Raw genomic sequence first — 16,327 nt, forward strand, 5'->3', positions numbered from 1 at the left:
TATGAATAAAACTCTACTTTGATGCAACTACCAAATTAAAATGAACAAAACTATCCCTTTGGTAAAAATAAATTAGGAATTGAGAAAAGTAGAGAGGATATTAGAAATTTGCCAAACAACACCTCCTAATTCATATTTAATTTGTGGTGTGTTTTGAGTGCTTCTGGGCAAGATGATGAGGTGAGCATAGATCTTTCATGACTCTCTTCCATCCCAGGTTTCTGCTGAAAGGAATGATAAACTATAAAAGAAAACTTGTGTTAGTGTTCAAAACTAGGGCATAGTATCATGCCATGACAAAGACATATCATCACTTCTGCTCAGTACTATACATACCATACCATATTAAAGGAAGACATAAGAGGGGCCTTATAACTTCCCTTTCAGAGAGAAAGCTGAGTCTCATGAAAGAAAGTGACTGGCCCACTTAGAGCATTGAGAGACCTGAGGGTTTGTGCAGTGGTCAGAGTGTGGATCACAGCTCCAGGTCTTGCATCTTCTCACATTCAGACCCAGTAGATGAAAGAGTGAGGACTTCTTTCTAAGCATCTTAGCAAAAGTAACCTTCTCTCTCCCACTAGCTCTGAGTAAGACATGTGCTATTTCTGAACCATGCTGAACAGCCAGAGAAATAATGTATAGCTTAACCTTAGGCCTTGGCACCCTTAGCCAAAAAAAATAAATAAATAAGAAGGGGGGCCCTACCTAAAGCATATTGCCAATGAGTTAGGAAAAGGTGGTTGCTTATTAAAGAGGAATATTTCAGTTTCTAGGGGGAGAGGGGAGGTGAATGAATGTTTGGCAGCCATGTTTGTTTGCTCTTGGTCCCTAGATGCTTCATGTATACCTGAATATAGGTGGATTTAGCAAATCCTTGCAGCTTTACTATTGATTTTAAGAATTCATTTGTCAATGCACTTGCCTCTTGCTCATCCAAAACACTGCCTGCCTCAGTTGCTAACCTTATTTCACAGTGCACTTATATAGCTCTAATCCAACATTTATTCCTGGGGCTCTGGCACCAACACAACCTGTCCTCCCAGTACTCTGATGTTAGAAAGTGCTTCCAAAAGCAGGTAAAATGTCCCAACACATTGCCAGATTTTTGAGGATTCCTGCTTTCCTGGTAGCTGCCTCCCCTGAGAAGGTTCCCTTTATGTATCCAGAAAGGAAACTCACATGTTTTGGGTCTCTGATTCCCTAGAGTTCTCACAGACTTTGTGCAGTTTTCCCAGATCTAAGCAGTGAACAAAGTGGAACTACTTCACCTTCAAAGTGTAGTGAGGGTGGTGGGAACCTCAGCACTGGTTGCAGAGTGCTCATATGCCACTGTTACAGCAGCCTGGTCTCCCAGGGGAAGAAAAGGGAAGCCACAATACACTTGGTGGCGAGGGCTGCATTTGTTCCTTGAGGTTTCTTGTTACCTCATTACACAACTCAGATGGTTTGCTTTTAACGGTCTGCTTGTCTTGTTCCATTTGACCTATAAAAATGCTAACATCCTTTAACTAAATTTCTCTAAAAGACTTGAATGTTTCTTTGTCAGGTCATATAGCATATTTGACAATAATCGCCAGGATCCCACGGGGCTGACAGCTGCTCTTCAGGCCACAGACCTGGCTGGAGTTCTACACATGCTCTACTGTGTTCTCTTCCATGGCACCATCTCAGACCCCAGCACTGCCAGTCCCAAGGAGAGTTATACCCAGAACACCATCCAAGTGGCCATTCAGAGTTTACGTTTCTTCAACAGCTTTGCGGCTCTTGATCTTCCCACTTTTCAGGTACCAAGCTTTGGTTTGTGTTAGTATTCCAACCAAGAGTTAATATATTATAATAAATATATATAAAATATTTATATAATATTATTGATAACAATATTATACACACTGTCATTTTTCTTTTATTGGCCATTGTGCTAAAGGCCACTAGGAGCAGGACCAGTTGGAGTTTTATTTTATTTTAAAATAATATGCATACCTTTTTAAGCTGCTGTCTTCTGGGAACTGTTTTAGATGCTCTATGTGTGCTCTGTTATTTTAACTACCATGCAAAATATTATTATGCCAGTTTTACAGATGGAGAAACTGGCAGTTACATAATTTGTCCAGAGGTACACATGACTGAGCCAGAACTAGTTACCCATGATTGTCTACCTCAAAAGTTTATCCTATGCCACACTGCTACACGTAAGCCTTCTGTCTTAACTTCTTAAATAAAGGTATTATCATCCAATCAACTTTTAAACATTAAAGAAATGATATCCTATATAAACAGAACCAAAATCATTGATATGACTTTTTATGGATGATTTAACTGATTTGCTCCCATTGTAAAGTGCACGTGTGGTTAAACGTGCAGACCCCTATAAATTTTTTATAGCTAAAGAAAGAAAAATTGCTTTATACTATAACACCAGATTGTCAGCTTAGAAACATATTTTTCCCATATAGAAATTTAATTTTCAAAAACACTGAACCTTTAGAACAGAGCAAGACCCAAGGAGTAGGCTTTCTCTTTCAGTTTATTAACTGTCAAATGATTTCATTAAAAAGGAACAAACTTGGCAGATGATGAACTCATAATTTAGATAAATTACTTTTCTCAAATGCAAAAGGGTTTTAGAGATATAAATATATAAAAATAGTGGTCTTCACCGTTCTGAGATAGAAGAAACACTTCTGTAGTTTATGACAAATGTGCAATTCTTTAATTGATGTCTTCCTGTCATTCTGGTCAAAAAGGGAAATTAGTTATAACATTGAATCTAATGTCTTTCAACTGTAGAATTAAGTTTATTTGTCATAAGAACAGAAATCCCTCCTTTAGGGTTAGTGTGCTTCTATTTCCAAAGCTGTTGAACTAGCCTTAGGTGTTAACTACATGATATGTAGAGTTCCAAGAGTTTATAGCCATACCTAAACTAAGAGATTTGTCAGAAAATGTCAGTGATCCTTACCTCTGGTTTGAACATACATCTAGGTTTTATGAAGACCCAAGCTTCTTATATTCTGTCTGGAAACAGCTTGGAAATCAGGGGCCCTAATTTTGTCCTCAGGATATGCAGTCCAGCATCTATATTCCAGCTAGATTCTTTGCAACCAAAGATTATGAAAAAGGAAATTTCTAAAAACTGATTCTGAGCTTCTAGTTTCCTGGACCTTCTAATCAGGATTAACACTGCCTCAGAGTGCTCTATAATAGTAAACAGCATCTTGATTAAGTTGGCCATTCCATCAGTCACTCTGAGTATCAGGGAGCCCTAGGTCCCTGTTCTGTTCTTCCTGTACTGTCTCACTTACAGAAGTGCACTACTGGCGTGAGGATGTAACTCAGTGGTAGAACACCAGCCCAGCATGCACAAGGCTCTAGGTTTAATCTCCAGCCCTGAAAAAAAAAAAAAGATATCTCTGAACTCCAAACTGGCCCTGCTCCTGGTAACCTTTAGGCCTAATGGCCAGTAATAGAAAAATCAAAGGCTTACTTATGGAACCCTTTAGCCTAACTAAGATAAAATCCAAGATTTCTCCTCTGTAATTCTTTGCAGTATTCAGCCCAAAATGTGTCCACTATTTGAGCCAATTTTGCCAGAAATATGAGGAAAAAACACCACAGAAACTCAAGATTGTTTGACCATTCTCAGAATCAAATGTCCTCCCTGTCATGTGGAATAGCCTTTCGTGGCTGGCTCTCACAGTTCTCCAATACCCTTGTTTCTTTCTTTTCTATTTCTCATGCAACTCCATGTTTTTTTTAATTCTTTACTTACCATTTTTTCTTCTTCTTTGTCTCTATTCTGCCTCTCCTAACTTATTTTAGTCGATCTTGCATTCACTATTTCTCATTCTGTTCTCGGCCATAACTCCCAGGTATCAGAGTATAGGCCAGGAAAGCCTACAGCGATTTTCCTCTTCCTTCTGTTCCTTTGATCTTACAAGGTTCTAACTGCCATCCTTTTGGTGCCCAAGATCAGCACGTTTCTCTCTTGATTCCTCGTTAGCATGTGATAGGACCCTGATGCCAAGAATTTCTAGCACCACTCCATTTAATACATTTACCAATGATTAGCATGTTATTCCCACTTTTATACATTTAAACACAAACACATAAATTTATCAACATAAGCTAACAATATTATTTATTATGATCACAAATTTCGTGAGTCCATTATTCAGACAGTGTTCCTCCCAGACAACTTGTCTCTGCTTCATGATGACAGGACTTCAACTGAGAGGATCGTAAAGCTAGAGGAGGGGAAAGAAGGAAGAGCTGGGTTGCCTCACATAGTTGGGAGCTGAAATTATCTGGAGGCTCTTCACTCTTGTGTTTAATGCCTGGACTAGCTCAAAGACTAGACTCACCTAGGACTATTGGCTACAATATCTGTATACTCCTTATCTCTGTGTGACATGGGCTTCTCAAAATGTGGTATCTTTGTCCTGAGAGGAATGTCTAAAAGGAAGCTTCTGAAAAGAAGTGTTCCAAGAGAATCATATAGATAAAACCTGCATAGTTTTTTATGACCTAGCCTCAGAAATCATATAGTTATATATCAACCATACTTTTTGGTTGAGTCAGTCATACACCTTCCAGATTTTTGAGGGGAAATGAGAAATATGCCCCACCTTTCAGTGGGAGAACTGTCAAAGATTTGTGGCTGTTTATGAAGTGTCACACTGTATTTAGCAAGCTAAAGAACCACATCTGTTCTCATAGACACCAGTGATGTAGATGGAAGTGATCAAGTACATAATGCTCAAACAGATACACAGTATTTGCACTGTATAGCCATGGGTGAGTTTGGAGGGAAAAAATACTATTTTTTATCATAGACATAGTCAATGAAACTCATTCTAGTTCATTAAAACAACTTACATGTCAAAAATAAGATTTCAGGAACTATGTTTGTGAAGGATAGGAAAAGAGATTTTATGTAGAAGGAAGGTATCCTTCTCATCATTAGTCTGACCTGAGAAAAATCTGAGAAACAACCTGGGAGGCCCAAAGAAACTGAAATTAGATAAAATTTGATTTTTCATAATCTTTGATTGCAAAGAATCTAGCTGGAATGTAGACTGCTGGACTTACCTGCTGAAGAAGAGTCAGACAAGATAAAATGAGTCATGATGATAGTTTGGGCCCCATAAATCACAAGAACTCAGAGCTATTAGGAAGGCATCTCCCACCAGACTCCTGGATTGTTTGGCCATTCTCAGAATCAAATGTCCTCCTTGTCATGACCAAACTTTGAGCCATCATACTACCACCTCAAATTATGTGACTTTAGACAAGTAATTTGAACACTGAAGACTCAGCATCAGGGGCTGGGGTTGTGGCTGAGTGGTAGAGCACTCACCTAGCATGTACGAGGCACTAGGTTCTATCCTCAGCACCACATAAATGTAAAATAAAGATATTGTGTCCATCTAAAACTAAAAAAATAAATAAATATTTAGGAAAAAAAGACTCAGTATCTTCATCTATAAAGCTGACTTGAAACACCTACCTTATCACAAGACTGAGAATTAGATAAGATCACAAAGATGTTATGGTTATACTAGCCAGCACACAGTAGACACTCAGGACATGTAAACTGACTCAGTTTCTGAAGATGAAGAGCTTACCTAAACCATATAGTAGATATCAGTTAGCCTAAGAGCTGAATGCAGCATTTCCCAAAATTCTTCATTTTTCCTTGAAGTCACAAATCCATATCCTTATTTTGTGTGAGAGCCTATTATGTGATAATAACAAAAGGTAATCCATTAGAATATTTTCTTAGCTTCTTCCCTTTTATGGTATAAAATAAAGCTGTCAAAATATATTCCCCTTTAGCTAACAGTCTGATTTTGTTCTGAATTCATATTGGCACAGATGGCCTTAAGATCAGGGGTATTGTATATTGTATTCACTTTGACAGTTTTTACAATTGAAGGTGGTCTCAAGAAACAAATCAATGTACTGACTTGACGATTAATTCTGGCTAAAAAGGAAATATAGTTTCCTTGAAAAATTGGTTTAATTTTTATATTCAAACTTACATGCCCCTTGACCTGCTCTTATCAGTGAAGGTTAAACAGAGGGCACTGGGTCACAGCATGCTGGACGTGACTAATTAAATAAGGGCTGAACCAAGAAGGTGTCACTGCTTGATTTACAGGAAGAAAGCCCTCCTGAAGTCTCTTTGGAAAACTTTTTTTTTTTTTTTTTTTTTTGGTCTTGGGGCAGTGAAACGGAGACAGAAGACACTCTTAAAATTTTGCAGTCATTTTGTTTAAGTAATAACACTTGAAGGGCTGTTTGACCTGCTGTTAGACAAAGTGAATTCATTGAAACTTCCACACCACAATATAGCTGAACTGGTTCAAGCCCACCGAGACCTCAAATCAAAAGATGAGTTTAACCACTGCCTTTTCCCACAGGCAGACCATGGTGCTTCATTCCAGTGTGGGCTGCAAGTGTATTCTGTAGGCTTCGCCTCTCCCCTTTGCCCTCCTGTCGTTCTGTCTGTTTGACATGTTTATTAAATAGAAGCTCCAGGCTGCACAGGCAGACTCAGACTCTCCTCCTGAGTCTCCCACAGCCGACAGCCCTTTGGCTGTCTGGAGAAAGGATCCCAGAAGCCTCATAGCTGAGGGGCTTCCTGGTTTGGGGCAGATTTTTTTTGTTTTGGTTTGATTTTTTTTTTTTATGTTCTTTTGGGAGCCTTCAGTTTATAGAGGTATTTATTTGAATTGTTTATATTTGTTTCCTGTTTGAATATAACTAATTAGGAATATGTTTATCACAAGAAAATACTTCTTTAGAAAGTATTAGAAGTTAGGTAAGTGGTACAGTTACAGGTGAATTTTACTATTGTAATTTTTTCTAAATTTTCTACCTTGAAAATATTTGTATAATGAGAAAAACTAAGTTTTTTAAAATGGAATAAATAACCATACTTTAGAGAGCTAACATCTTGTTCCACGTTGAGAAATCATTTGCTCTGCTATGCTTTATTTTCTATTCCTTGTTAGGTTAAACATTGCATTTATTATTGTCATTTATTAGAGCAAAAACCCCTGAACTAAACTGTTAAGCATAGTACTAGAGAAATAATGACCACTTTTCCAGCCCCATGGCACAAAATGCACAGTGCTCAGTCTCTCTATGTGATTTGCAACCCTTTCTCTCCCTGGGCTGGGGATTCTAACTGCTCCTTGTCTTTGTCAGTCTATTGTAGGGGCAGAGGGCTTGTCCCTTGCATTCCGACACATGGCCAGCTCCCTGCTGGGCCACTGCAGCCAAGTCTCCTGTGAAAGCCTCCTCCATGAGGTCATCGTCTGTGTGGGCTACTTCACTGTCAACCACCCAGATAACCAGGTAAGAGGCCCTGGAAAGTTCCTTAGACTGCTTCCCTAACACGAAGAGTGTGAGGTATTGGAGTGAGAAAAGGCAGGCTAGCCTGCTGGAACCCATCCGCCCTGTAAGAACCTCTTTAACCAGGCTCTAGGCATAGGTCTGTAATTTCAACTCGTCAAAGAGTTTTGATCAGCATTAGGTTGCACCAGGCCTCCTCTTAGGGATTTTAAAAACAGAATCTTTTAAATAAAATATTCTTAATTCACACAGAAGCGTCTACTCCTTTACCATGACCACATAGATTATGATACTCTAGCCACCATTTTTTTTGTTGTTGTTTTGATAAGGTAGCTTTTGCATCTTTCAGCTTGGATCATTTTATAAAACATATTAGTCTGTTGCCTTATGAAAACATTCTTGGCTCTTGGTTTCTTCCTAGATGTTTAGAAGCTTCCAAGTTGGTAGACAGCTGACTGAGAGGGCAGGATGTGGGCCTCGTTCCTTAAATTGCCAGAGTAATTCTGCTTTTAACTGATTTATTTGGTTTCTGAGCAAGATTTAACAAGTAGATAGGGTTCTGCTGCTTTATGAAGCTGGAGAATCTTTTACACAGTTTTTAAAATAATAATAATAAAGTACCTTATTTAGTTTTGAAACAAGAGTTAAGGCATAAGGTATCAGAGGGAAATTTCTGGCAACTTAATTTATCTAACCCCTCCCCACCCCACACACAACAAGCTTAATTGTATAGATTGTAACTAAGAGAAAGATTTCTGAACGACCCCTTAACTTTGCTCTAAGCTTAATAAAGTTTACTTTTAGGCAAATCTCAAACAGTTGTTTACTAGGTTTATCAGCCTACAGTAAACTAGACCAGGGCAAGAGGAGAGGAGATGGTTGTGCTGCCAGAGCCAAGTACAAGGAGAAGCCGCACATTGAGAACTGACATTGCCTGCCTGACACGGAGGAAGGGTAGAAAAAAAACAAAACAAGCTCGAGAATTTGAAATCACAGCCTCCTGGGTACAAAGGGTCACCAAGTCCTATGTTTTATTTCACAGATGACTGTTGATGCTTCCAGTACTGACCCTGAGTAAGCACAGGGCAAATTGCATAGTCAGTGTACTCCCTTGAAGAAGGTTCAGGAATATTCAGTCCATTTTATTTTATTTTTTAATTTTGTGTTTTTGTTATGGCTTCTTGCTTTTGGTACCAAGAATTGAACTGACAGGTGCTTTACCACTGAGCTACTTTTTATTTTATATTTTGAGAAGTTTTGCTAAGTTGCTGAGGTTCTCACTAAATTGCTGAGACTGGTCTTAAATTTATGATCTTCCTGCCTCAAGCCTCCCAAATTGCTGGGATTACAGGTACAGATTATAGCCACTGTACCCAGCTATTCAGTCCATTTTAGAAAGGTATTCCCATTGTTAGAATATGACAGATCTAGGCCCTTACTGGAAAAATTATCATACATAGAATATTTCCTTTTTTCAGACCCTGTTATCAGGAGGACAGATGGAAACTCTTTTTCGCCTCCCACCCTGGGAACACTCAGGCAGTGTCCTTCCTTGGGAGGTGTTTTGTCCATTCTGTATATCAGGCCCAGCAGATTCAGTTTGTTATAAGCTGCTCTGGGAAGAATAATTGTGGGAAATTTCCCCTGTGGACTTTTCTCTGTGTGATTCCATCCATTCAGTCTACTAAATTGCAGTTTTATTTTCCTTTAAAGTTTGTATTTTATTTTTCTGATTACAAAAGTGTTCCATATTTATTGTGAAAAATACAGGACAAATGTAAAGAATACAATGGGATCATAGTTATTCTTGACCTCACTATCTGAGATAGCCACTGTTTTTAGCTAAAGCAGGTTCCCTTCCAGTTATATAAAATGAATAATTTTGCATAATTGAAGTCATACTGTACATGTACTTATGTTCTTGGTTCTGCACTTTACATTATACCAGAATCACTCTTTGTGAACATCTTTCTTTGTGGTGCTGGGGAATCAAAACCAGGACTTCATACATACTAGGCAAACACTTCTACCACTGAGCCATATCCTCAGTCCATGAATATCAATTTTTGATGGCTTCATGGCTTTATCTTATATGGACATTTGTGGTTTACCTAAGAATTTCCTGTTTTATACTTAAATGGTTTACTATATATCGTGACATTCTACTGCACTTATAAAGAGCTAATTAATTTGCATGTGTGATAATATTTGACTCTACAGTTCTGCAGCAAAAAAAGTTCAGTTTTTGTTTTTGTTTTGTTGTTTTGTTTTTTAGTACCAAGGATTGAACCCAGGGGCATTTATCCACTGAGCCACATCCCCAGCCCTTTTTTATTTTTTTATTTTGAGACAGGGCTTCAGGAAATTGCCAAGTCTAGCTTTGAACTTGTGATGCTCCTGCACCACTGGGATTATAGGTGTGTATAACAAAAGTTCAGTTCTTTTAGTGCATTTCATGTTAGAGATAATTTAAAACTTCTTGCATGAACCGAATCTGTCGTGATAAGCTGATAGAACTCAGAATTCTGTGGGATTCCGAGAGTTTTTCTGCTAATCTTGGATCATAGATTATGATCCTGCTGGATCATAGACTTATCCTCTCCTTTAGATAAAATACATACTTTGAGTTCTTGCCAGAGTGAAAAGGGACCAGGATCAGGGGAGTCATATTTGAAGATGGCACATTAGACCTGAATTGACCAGGTGAGAAAGTGATGACTGTTCATGTTGGGAAAGGGGAAGAACATGAAATGTGCAGAGAGAGCATTAGGCAGTATGAGGACACGGAGGAGAGTGAAACCCTATTGCTTGTCCGTTGGGGAAGAGGATGCAGTGAGGTTTAGAGATCATTGTGAGAGGTGAGCTCACTTTGAGGAAGAAATTAGAAAGGTTAAAAAAAAAAATCCAGACTTTGTATTTCAACATCTTGCCTCCCAGAAGGACTGAACACTAATCTGGACATACACTTCTGGTCTGGGAGAAAATCAGAGAAGTCAGTGCAGTTCTGGGGCAAGTGCTAAAATGCAACAACCTATAAGAAGAATGAACATGATAGAAAGTTCTCTAGAGAAGCAATAAGAAACTGATAGAGAAGATAGTAACTTCAAAAAGCTGAAACACTGCACCTTTTAGAGATGCTTTTACTAGGTGTATTATAGTCATATGATACTTCCCATCTGTTGGCTCTTACACCTCATTAACACTTCAGTGAGGTTGTAAATAAAGAAATTATTTCTGTTTCAAGCAGGTGAGAAATCGAGTTTGGTTGGTAGGTTGGGTTTTATTCTTTTGATTTTTTTTTGTTTGATTTTTTTGTTTTTTGTTTTGTTTTGTTTTGTTTTTTGTTTTGGTACTAGGGATTAAACTCAGGATTGGTATATTACTCAACTACATTCCCAGCCCTTCTTATTTTTTGAGTCAAGGTTTTGCTGAGTTGCTGAGGCTGACCTCAAACTTGTGATCCTCCTGCATCAGCCTCCAGGATCACTGGGATCACCCAGCTAGGAATTAAGGTTCAAAGAGGTGAATTAAGCTCCCTGAAATGTCATGGAGAATCGAAAGATCAACTAGAATCCAAGTCTTGCTAAACCCAAGTCATTGTACTTTTCATTTCATCTTACATTGCTTAAGAAACTCAGATGTGTCACCAATGATTGCTGAAGTATATCTTGGTGTCAGGAGTGTCATGTGTAGAATATGATGTAGTATATGATGCCTATTCATATACTGAGAAACTGCAATCTGCCCTCTGGATGCTGATATGGAAGTTTCTGGGGCATATGTGTATGACTTGCTCAGGAGATTCACAAATTATAGGAAAGTGTAAATAAATGAGTGATTGAGTACAGAGAGCACAGTTTAGCGAATAGAAGGCCTGGGTTCTAGCCCCAGCTCTACCATTAGCTGTGTGATCTTAGATAAATCATTTCATCTCTTGAGACTTGAGCATTGTTGACTGTGAGTGAAGTGGATTGGCTCTGGAAATGGACAGTGGTGAGGGTTGCACAACATTGTAAATATACTTAATTCCTCTGAATTTTAGGGCTAGAAATGTTTGAACTGGAAAATTATGTTATATATACTTCACACAGAAAAAGAAAGGAAGGAAGAAGGAGGAAAGTTATACTAGATGATCTCCCTATTGAGTCTATGACATTTGAAAGACTGAGACTGGAATCACAGACTAACATTCTGATCTCATGGGTATTCCACACCCTTTTGTGGCTTTTCAAATCCTCCTGACCCTATTCTAGATCCTGTCAGCACCAGACAGATTAATGGCAGCTTGTCATTAAAATTTGTGGCAGCTTATCATTAAAAGCTCTGTAGATCTTGGCTATCCCAATATGAATGGAAGGGAACCATTAACAGACAAGCAGAGGCTTCTTACAGGTGAGTTGACAGTTGTCATACTCTGAATCCATCTTCAACCACAGTTGGTTTCACCTGCACAGGAAGGCTGTGCTCATTAGCCCAGGACTGGACTCCAGGCCAATCAGGCTGTGTGATGAGGAAAATATATAGGAGATCGCCTCAGCTTGTTGCAGTGGTAACTTCTCATATCCAGTAGAGTTGGGAAGTTTTCTGTAACTAAAAAGCTGGTTGTTTGCTTTCATTTAAAAAAAAAATTGTTTTCTTAAATTCCCTTTCTACTCCCCAACCAAAACCCAGTTATTCATTAAGCAAGCATTTGCTGAGGGGACATGGTAAGTGTAGTTGTAAGCTCTCACCCTACCTTCGGCCACAGATTCATGGAATCTTCATCCTGGAAGGGTTCTGGCAAAGCCCAGCCTCACCACTAGCAGTCCAGTTTGTACCCCCTTTCCACTACACTTTTGTTCTTATGTTCATACACACACACACACACACACACACACACACCTTTACTTTATTCACTTATTTATATGCAGTGCTGAGAATCAAATCCATTGCCTCACACATGCTGGGCAAGTGCTCTACCACTGAGCCATAACCCCAGCCCCTAGAAGTGAATTTATTTAGCCTGATGCCACTTTCTCTAAATCAGAGGAATTCCATTGGAGAAATTATGATGCTCAGTTCAATTAATATTTCTGTGTCATTAGTCAGGAGTCATGTTAATTTCCAGGGTCTGTTTATTCACAGGGGAACTCTTAATTTCCTACTGGGGAAACAGCCTGTGTCTTAAAAGACAGGGGTTCCTGAAATCTTGCTGCAGCCTAAGTCTGCTTGATTAGGAAACTGCTTTACATAAAGGATTGGCATTTTTTATTTGCCCTACTTAGTCTATTAACTTGAAGGGCTGAGCCCCATAATATCAAGGATGACTTCAGAAGAGAAACCTAGATAATAAAAGGAATGCCATTGTTGATGGAACCAACCTTGTGTTTTCTATAGGGTTTTGCAGTTTCTAATTAAAATGTTGTTTTAATCAAAAGCTTCCCTGTATTTTATGGCACTTTCATGACTCTTTCTAAATTCCTTCCCATTTAATTATTAAAATGAACATAATTAGTACATGCTGTCAGCCCTTCACTTTATTTACATTTTGTATTGGATAATTAAATGTGGGCTGATAATTAAATTAACTTGAATGACAAATTATTCAACTGCTTGCATATTACTGTATTGGGAATAAGCACCTTTGCATATTCATTTGGTTAGGGCCCTTAGATTCTATTGGAGCTGTAGTCTTGTGGTAGTTGAAAGGAAAGGATCCTATTAGCCCACCAGCCTCATTCAGCTTGTCTTTAGTGAAGTCTGTGCTGATCATGTAATAATCATCTGCTCTGCACTGTGCCAAAGACTCTTAAATGCTTTAGTTTTCTGTCTGTAAAAATAGTTAGGGTGGCCAAGCAGTGGTGTATGCATATGATCCCAGGCATCAGGGAAATTGAGACAGGAGGATCACAAGTTGAGGTTAGACTCAGCAACTTAGAAGACCCTGTCTCAAAAATTTAAAAAGAGCTGGGTATGTTGCTTGGTGGTAGGACTCCCCTGTCTACAACCCCCAATAGTTAAAAAAAAAAAAAAAAAAAAAAGACCAGGTGCTTGGAAGGCTCTTCAAGCTGTGATAGAGAATGAATTTATGATTCTAAGATGAATTGGGCAGTTATGGCTACACCAACACTCCAATAATTTAGTTATTTTCATTCCCAAGTTCAGTGATTACAAATACTCCACCCTAGCCACATTAACCTCCTGACTGTTCCTCAAACACACCTTCCACGTCTTTCGCCTCAAGCCATCATCCTTGCTGCTTTCTGCCTGGAACTTTTCCTTCAGCAGTCAGCATAGAACCAGGCCAGGTGATGCATACCTGTAATCCCAGCCACCTGGGAGGCTGAGGGCAGGAGGATGCCAAGTTCAAGGCCAGCCTTGGCAACTTAGTGAGACCCTGTCTCAAAACAAAAAGGGTCAGGGATGTAGCTCAGTGGTACTACACCCTTGGGTTCAGTCCTCAGCATTGAAGAAAGAAAAAGGGGAAGGAAGGGAGGGAAGGAATAAATCATCATGGTTTGAGGGGCTTACCTCCAAAGGTTTTTTCCTCAAATGTTATGTCAGAGTACCTTACTGCAGTACCTAAAATAGTGTATGAGCCCTGTGGTCACTATTTTCCCTTTATCCTTTATTTTTCTTCACTCATTTATTACCCTATGATGTTTATTTATGTGTCTTCTACCCCACTAAATTAATTGTAAGTACCTTAAGGGCAGGTCTTTGTTGCCAGTGCCTGGCAGTTCTGGGCTCTTAGAAGTTACCTAATAAATATGTGTTGAATATTAGGGGTGGAAATGACACAGGTCTCTCCTATGTATAATAATATAGAAAAGGTTAAAATGGCCCTAGATTTTGAAAGATGCCTTACTTCAGTTTTATTGACCAGATCTCCTGGAACTGACTTTTGGCTAAATGCTAACTTTAGCCATCTCTTTGGCACTATAATTTAATCTATTCTAAAATAAATATGTTGATTTAAGGTTTTTTCTGGAACCAGTAGATTTGAGATCCAAAGGAACAGTGGCCAGTCCTATGTGTGAGAAAATGGCAATGTGCAAGGGAAGCTTTGAAGGCAGAGTTGGGTGTACCTCCCAGCACCTCCTTCTACTCAGGGTATTTGGCTTTGGGCAGTTTATCCAGAGTATTGCTTTCCCCAGCTGTAACAGAGACAAAAGTCCTACTCACAAGGTTGTTGAGAAGATGACATATCCTTCTTACAGGTCCCAAGTTCATTCTACTTGCACTGAGAGTAGATGCCTTTGAGGTCTTTGCTCCCCAGATTGGTAGCATTATCACAAAAAATCTACTTTGATGTTTTATGCATTGGTTTGAGAAAAAATTTTTTGGCAAGTATGTCCAACTCTAAGCAAGCACACAGTGGGAAAATCTACAATTAAAGTTATAAAATCACCATATCATTCATTTTAATAATAAGTTTTCTGAGGGCTTTTCAAAATATATTCCTTAAATCTCTCCACATATAGTTCCTTTGGGAATGTGCAGTCTACCATCAGATGCACACTCCTAGCTAGAGAACTAGTATTTTGGGGTCCTGGACAGGTCTGTGCTCTTGTAGCCTGATGAGGGGAACCTAGGCTCTGGAGCCAGGCAGACCAAAGTGCTAGTCCAGCTGTACCTCTTACCAGCCCTGTGATCCTGAATAAACCACTTGCCTTCATGGTACCTATTTCCTCATCTATAAAATAGAGATCATATTAATGACACCTCATAGGATTGGTGTACAAAGTATATTAGATCACTCACCTAGTGATTAGCATATTCCCTTACCCAAAACAAATGGTAACTCATCATTGTCGAAATTATCATTGTCTGCCTCCAGATTCCCTGCACTTAATGAGGAAAGTCTTTGAGTATCCATTCCAATCAGCTCTGGCACTGACTGCCACCTTAAGTAAGCCACTCTGCTGTTAGAGCATGTTTCTCCATCTATTGAGAAAATAGAAAAAGCTCCATGCGTCCCCTGCCTACAAGGTTCCTCTGAGGACCCAGAAGATATAAAAGTACAAGGGGATCTTCCTCTTGCAGGGTCTCTGGGTTGTCACTCGACATTCTTCTCTGACAACAGCCACCAAGGGGCTTGGTAGAGTCAGTCTAGCTATGGCCAGCTGCCAGCTTCCTTACCAAGGAGCACGCCTGGTTCAGCTGAACATACCTGACAGGTGATAAACATATGCTTGTCTGGAAGACAGTGAAGGAGAATCTCCACTCACCACCTTGGGCTGCAGAAGTAGGAGGGAGGGAGACCTCACACCCAAATAATTCTCTTCTGTATGGGTGATGGCTAAACTAAAACCACACCACAGAGATAACTCAAAGGTGCACTGAGATTGCATTAGGAAGAGAAACTGGAAAATGGCTCACATGAATCAATGTGAACATTTAATGGGCCTTAATTGGAACCTTATCCTACTATACTTAAAACAGAGAGATGAAAGCAGAAGAAATCTGAGAGACCATTTATTTCACTTGAGAAAGCAGTAAACTGAAACTACAAAAAGATTTGACTACTATTATATTTTTATGATTAAATAAAATTGTCATAGACTAGTGCTGGTGAGCCCATAAATGCTCCATGGAATGCATCCATGGTCTCTGGCAGCTGTTAGGTTGTGACCAGAAAACCTTTCGGTCCATGCTCTGCATATGTTAACCCACTGTTCTCGCACCACCCGGGAGCTCCATAGTGAAGAAAGTTTGTCCCCAGTTCTCCTATAGGTGAGTCCAAAGCTCCTTGGAATGTTTGTATCTTAAAGCATTATTAAATATTGTCTATCCTCTTACATACATATCCTGCATACTCTTTCCAGTTCGGTGTGTGTGTGTGTGTGTGTGTGTGTGTGTGTGTGTGTATGTGTGTAAGTGATCAGTTCTCTTTTCTTAAAGAAGCTGAATTAGAAAATCAGAATAGGTATTAATTGAGAATTTTAAGTTGTCATACGTAGTGACTTTTTTCATTCTTTCATAAGAA

The 16,327-nt window shown here is 39.1% G+C and overlaps 1 protein-coding gene across 5 annotated transcripts in view; it reads left to right on the forward strand.

Moving 5' to 3' along the window:
• Scaper (S-phase cyclin A associated protein in the ER) overlaps window positions 1–16,327 on the forward strand; it is a 433,811-nt gene that overhangs the window by 399,427 nt on the left and 18,057 nt on the right. For all 5 annotated transcript variants that reach the window (XM_077799449.1, XM_077799452.1, XM_077799448.1 and 2 more), the window contains 2 exons: window positions 1,547–1,784; window positions 7,213–7,362. In XM_077799449.1, the coding sequence (XP_077655575.1) occupies window positions 1,547–1,784; window positions 7,213–7,362 (388 nt within the window). The remainder of the gene's footprint in view (window positions 1–1,546; window positions 1,785–7,212; window positions 7,363–16,327) is intronic.

The sequence above is a fragment of the Urocitellus parryii genome, chromosome 6, assembly GCF_045843805.1.
Source record: "Urocitellus parryii isolate mUroPar1 chromosome 6, mUroPar1.hap1, whole genome shotgun sequence".
NCBI classification, from domain to species: domain Eukaryota; kingdom Metazoa; phylum Chordata; class Mammalia; order Rodentia; family Sciuridae; genus Urocitellus; species Urocitellus parryii.